Here is a 4,811-nt window from a genome sequence, read left to right on the forward strand (position 1 = left end):
GCTAGGTGGTCGGGAGCAACTAACTAAAGGTTACCACTCGGGGAGCTCCTGCAAGGGTCACTTTTGTGGTTTGGCAATGTACCAAGTGGTGTGTCCAGCCGCCGTCACATGTCGCTTGAGGGCTCTCCCTCTAGATTATTATTTTTATGCATTTTTAGATATTAGATGATTTGTAAGTTTTTTTTAGCTTTTCGGTTTTTGCCTGGCTTTCCATAGGTTTTGGAAGAAAATTTTATTTCTTTTATGCGAAGCACATCTATGCTTCTTGAAGAAAATAAAATCTGATTGTGTTTCTCATGGAAGCACAAATTTGCATCTCAAGAAGCACAATCTGTGCTTTCGTCAGAAGCACAACCTGTGCTTCAGTCATAGGCACACATGTGCTGTTGGCAAGAAGCAAATGTGTGCTTTCACTTTATTGAAATCATGTTGCAATCGCATAGTTACGGTCAATTGGTTTGTCTAGAATAGTTTCATGTATCTTGAATGGGGACTCGGGTAATTGGTTTATAGTTTTGGTTTTACGCATTCGAGAAAGGCACACCGGTTGGATTAGAATTCTATCACGCGCGGAGTCAGGCAGTTTATTAAAATGAGATCTAGTTTCGAACACCTTGATGGGAGAAATCTGACAATGAAAACGATTCGGTATTTGAACACATGGTTTAAGAGACAAAATGCTTTGAATGAACAAATCTATGGAAGAAAAAAACTGCCAGATTGCGAGAAGGTGTAGAGTGACCTTGCAGGGTAGCCTTTAACTAGCAATCTCGTAGGAGCACGATTGAAAACAAAGGTCATCGCGAATCTTGCTCATATTGGGCTGATTTCGGTCCCAGCCCGCAGGCTATCTTTCTTTTTTCTTGCCCATATTGGGCTGAGATGGGAATTAAAGCGGCCTTTTGTCCTTCGGAGGTAATTATACCGGTGCCTGCCTGAGAAAATTTCCGGAGAACACCTCCGCGTCTCGTCTATTCCCATTCTGCCCCTGGCCTCTCCGCCGCTCCGCTCCTCGCCGAAGAAACCCTACGCGCTCGTCGCCACCGTCCTCGCCTCCACCTGCACCCGGGATGTACGCCGACAGGGTCTCCGGACGGAAGCGCTCCGTCAGGGACCGCCTCGGCTCGGGAGGCGGCGGTGGAGGCTCTCGCCCGCGGTCTGACTCAGCGAAAAGGTGCGGTCGCTCGCTCGAAGGCTTCCCAATCATTGCTCGTTTAGCTGTTTCTGTGCTGCTTGATGTTGCGCGCTCGCAATCCCTTGTTTGGATCGGGTACTCGAGTCGAGATTGCTCGGAAATGTTGCTTAGGGCCCTGAAATCAGGGAGTTCGTGGCACTGGTAGCTTGATGCTTGATTAACGGAGCTTAGTACCCTTTTCGTTGTAAGACGATCTGGTTAGGGGTATCGTATATCTCATTCGTAGTGTAGCTACTAACGTACATGGGATCATCAGATCAGTAGCTACGGAGTACGGTTGTTTTTGTTGGCTGTGTCTGTGTGATTAATCAGACATAGAGGAAATGCGCGACATTTGCTTGATCTGAAATGTGGTCATCAGCGGCCTTTTGGCATTTCATTGATCTGAAATACTTTTTAAAGCAATTGGGCAGGGTGACATTATGCAAAGGCGCACCAGCATTGCATGATTTGGAACAATGTTGTCACTGATGGTGAATCTTATTGCAGCAAGGCTGGTCATTTAGATACCAGTTGCCATTTCAGCTTCAAGAAACTCTTGAATGAGTGCATTGTTTTCACCTGATCTCTTAAATGCAAATTGCTGCTGCTATTAGTCTGTTTATTTGCTGTACATCTTCCATATTGGGCATTTTGCAGGTTTCGCCAAGTTGATGGGACTTGGAGGCGTGAGCTCTACAAGGATTCTGTAGGAACCCAAAGTTCATGTAAGGAGTACTGCCTGAATTATATTGAGCAGTACCCTTTCTTTCTATTCCCCTTGAAGATTTATCGTCACCTTGATTCTTCTGCTGTGCGTGGTTAAGCTGTACCTGCTTCCAGAAATCTTCAAGCAATCCAAAAATCACATATGAGGCAAAGCACTGTGGATGTAAAGAAATCATCAGTTCCAGATCTTCGCGAAAAGTTATCTGGAGGCCAGCGCCCTCAACTCAGTAGTACAGTTCAGATCCCAAAACCTGTAGCTGAGATTCCTAAGAGTGCTAAACCTGTTCAAAAGAAACAGACCCCTGCTGCTGCTGCTGTTGCTGTTGCTGCCCGTCCTGTCACTGAACAAGTAAATGCACCAGCTGCGCCAAAGCAATCCCAGGAAAAGGTAGGAGAGTTCTATGCAATCTTCTTACAAGCTATTATTCTGATGAGCTATTACATGTTGTTTCTTGTTCTAGTCTAGTGGTTGTTGACATGTTACCTGTTACTCTATTTAGCGTTTAGTGCTGTGAATACAAAGGAATTGTTTTTCTGCCTGAACATATAATATGCGCAACCTTTAATTGAACTCTGATCCTTAGTGTACTATAATATTCGTATATATGTTAATCCCCTACTTCTTTGGGGTGTTTGTCTGTCTGGATCCAAAAGTTTTGTGTGCCTAGTTTCATACCACTTTGGGTCACTGCCGGGGCAAAAAATGTGGGTCTTTTGATGCCGGGAGAGTAATGACCATGATGTAATATTTTTTAGTTTCTTTACAATGTGCTGCAAACTCTTGTCCGTTTCCTTCTTAATTAATGGATGAGGCAAAGCTTTTGCCTCCGTTTCAAAAATAAATAAATTTAATACCACTGTACAGTTATTCTTGTCTAGATGCTTGTTGGTTTCCTGTGGGTTTCATCATTTTAATTTAATGTTAAAATACTTTGTTTATTTGGAACGTGCAGGCTGATGCCTCACTTGACAGATTGCTGAAGTCTCTTGATCTGGAGAAGTATTCTATAAATTTCCAAGCTGAAGAGGCATGTTTGATTTATGTGGCAATTTCAAACCGTGGATGTGCTACTACATTTGTTGATGTATATTCAATTTTCAGGTTGATATGAAAGCATTGGTTCACATGAATGAGGAAGACATGAAGTCACTAGGAATTCCAATGGTACTACACGAACTTAATTTGATGCAATGTTTTATTGCATAGCTTTTAGAAGCATGTTCCCTTTCCCCCAAAATGTGTTTACACTATGTTGCTACAATAAGAAATCTTTCACCCTGAGCAATGTAAGACTAAACTGGTATAGCAGGTATATGCTGATCTATCCTGGATGTAGATTGACGTAACCGTCAAAGTGAAATTGTAGCAGTTGAGTGATTTAATTTTTCGCTTTTGCTTGGCGTTTGTGTGTTGTATTACTATGCTGTCTGTCTCTCTATCTGATTTTTGTCCTGTTGAGTTTGCATCCAATCAGCTCAGTTATTAGATTTATATTAGCATTGGTTGGGTAGAATGAAGTAAGCTGGTTAAGTACTCCCTCCGTAAAGAAATATAAGAGCGTTTAGATCACAGTGATCTAAACGCTCTTATATTTCTTTACAGAGGGAGTAATTAGTACCTCAAGCTACATTTAGCTTCAATACCAGATTTAGCATAGGTTCAGCAAACCATTATGTCAGAGCAATACCATGTAACACATCTAAGAACTGCAACAACGTCCATTTATTAATTGTTCAGCTTTCATTTTGCTTGTGGTCTGCTTGTAAAGATTTTGCTTAAAGCTTAACCTCTGCCTTTACCAGTGTACTCTAAATGGATTGTATCTTTTTCCCAAGATGTTCTATCCATATTAATTTGGTAACTTGATTATGCTTACAGGGCCCTCGGAAGAAGATATTATCAGCACTGGCTTCGAAGAGAAAGAAGTCCTCAAGATCATTACCGCCTACCAGCTGAATGCATCTTAAGCCGTGGTTAGTTAGACGACTTGTCATCTTGAGGAGTAACTTAAGGCGAGCCAGATTCCTACCTACCTAGACTATGTATAAATATAGAACTCCATGATCTCGGGGTGGTGTTGTAATGCAAGATAACTAACAGTTCATGGGAGAGCTGCTCCATCTGTGACCTAGAATATTTGGATGCTAGTTTACCATGCCTTTTGGGATTGTTTCCCGTGTACGGCAGATCCAGTTGTTGCCTATTACTATTAGTCTTGACAGTGGAGTCAGGGCGATGAACATCGCCATGTTGTCCATGCTAACTGGCTTGGAGGATCTGGGTGTTGCATATTTTTTAACTTTTTTTTTTTGGTTTCTCCTGTTTTGCGAATGGGTGTTGCGTGTACTGTGGTGAAATCTGCCTGATGTTGTGAAGGTGTACCATCGTCTTTGGAACTTTGTTTTTCTTTTCTTTTAACATGTCGGTTTATGCTCTTGCCTGCGTTGTGGACTGGGCTGCTAAATGGTCAGCTCGCTTAACCGGCGTGCGGGGACCAAAATTATCTATCGGTATTGGCTTTTTACTTTTTTTGATGATTGATTTTATCTTCCTGACCATGTACAGGTGGTGTGATGAGTGAACAGGTAGTTATAAGGACATGTTGGGCAAGCGAAAAGCCAAAAAATACTTTGACTGGAAGAACAATAGTTTTATCATGAGTACTTCTAACACATATAATCGTCTTAGCATTATTATCCACCATTCCTACATGATTTTGTTGCTGATTGTACAATGTTATATTCACAAAATCGTCACTAGATAATTCTCATCGTGTTGTTGTGGGAATTTATAGCAATAAATTTATAAAGAATAAAATTAGAATAATACCCTCCAAATTCTTGCATGTATACTAACATAACGCCCGTGTGTTGTTAAGGAACAACAAAAATAATTGAAGTTATAAGG

At 41.6% G+C, this 4,811-nt stretch overlaps 1 protein-coding gene across 2 annotated transcripts; it reads left to right on the top strand.

Annotated features, from left to right (window-relative positions):
• Nucleotides 1-936: 936 nt before the first annotated feature.
• Nucleotides 937-4,158, top strand: LOC109737465 (uncharacterized). 2 transcript variants are annotated; one of them, XM_020296597.4, is made up of 6 exons: nt 937-1,174; nt 1,835-1,902; nt 2,002-2,291; nt 2,857-2,931; nt 3,006-3,068; nt 3,783-4,158. In XM_020296597.4, exons 1-6 carry the CDS (start codon nt 1,071-1,073, stop codon nt 3,858-3,860), a joined length of 678 nt encoding a protein of 225 aa, XP_020152186.1. In that variant the 5' UTR covers nt 937-1,070; the 3' UTR covers nt 3,861-4,158. The 2 variants fall into 2 exon arrangements, with proteins under 2 accessions (XP_020152186.1, XP_040252348.1); XM_040396414.3 differs by lacking the exon at nt 3,783-4,158 and adding an exon at nt 3,214-3,274.
• The last annotated feature ends 653 nt before the right edge of the window (nt 4,159-4,811 follow it).

This window comes from Aegilops tauschii, chromosome 7 (assembly GCF_002575655.3).
Source record: "Aegilops tauschii subsp. strangulata cultivar AL8/78 chromosome 7, Aet v6.0, whole genome shotgun sequence".
NCBI lineage: Eukaryota > Viridiplantae > Streptophyta > Magnoliopsida > Poales > Poaceae > Aegilops > Aegilops tauschii.

Bases quoted from the DNA above. Each gene is read 5' to 3' on its own strand.
- LOC109737465 (XM_020296597.4), top strand. From the start codon at position 1,071: ATGTACGCCGACAGGGTCTCCGGACGGAAGCGCTCCGTCAGGGACCGC. The intron at 1,903-2,001 runs GTAAGGAGTACT...TGCGTGGTTAAG, and splicing joins TGTAGGAACCCAAAGTTCAT to CTGTACCTGCTTCCAGAAAT. The intron at 2,292-2,856 runs GTAGGAGAGTTC...TGGAACGTGCAG, and splicing joins CAAAGCAATCCCAGGAAAAG to GCTGATGCCTCACTTGACAG.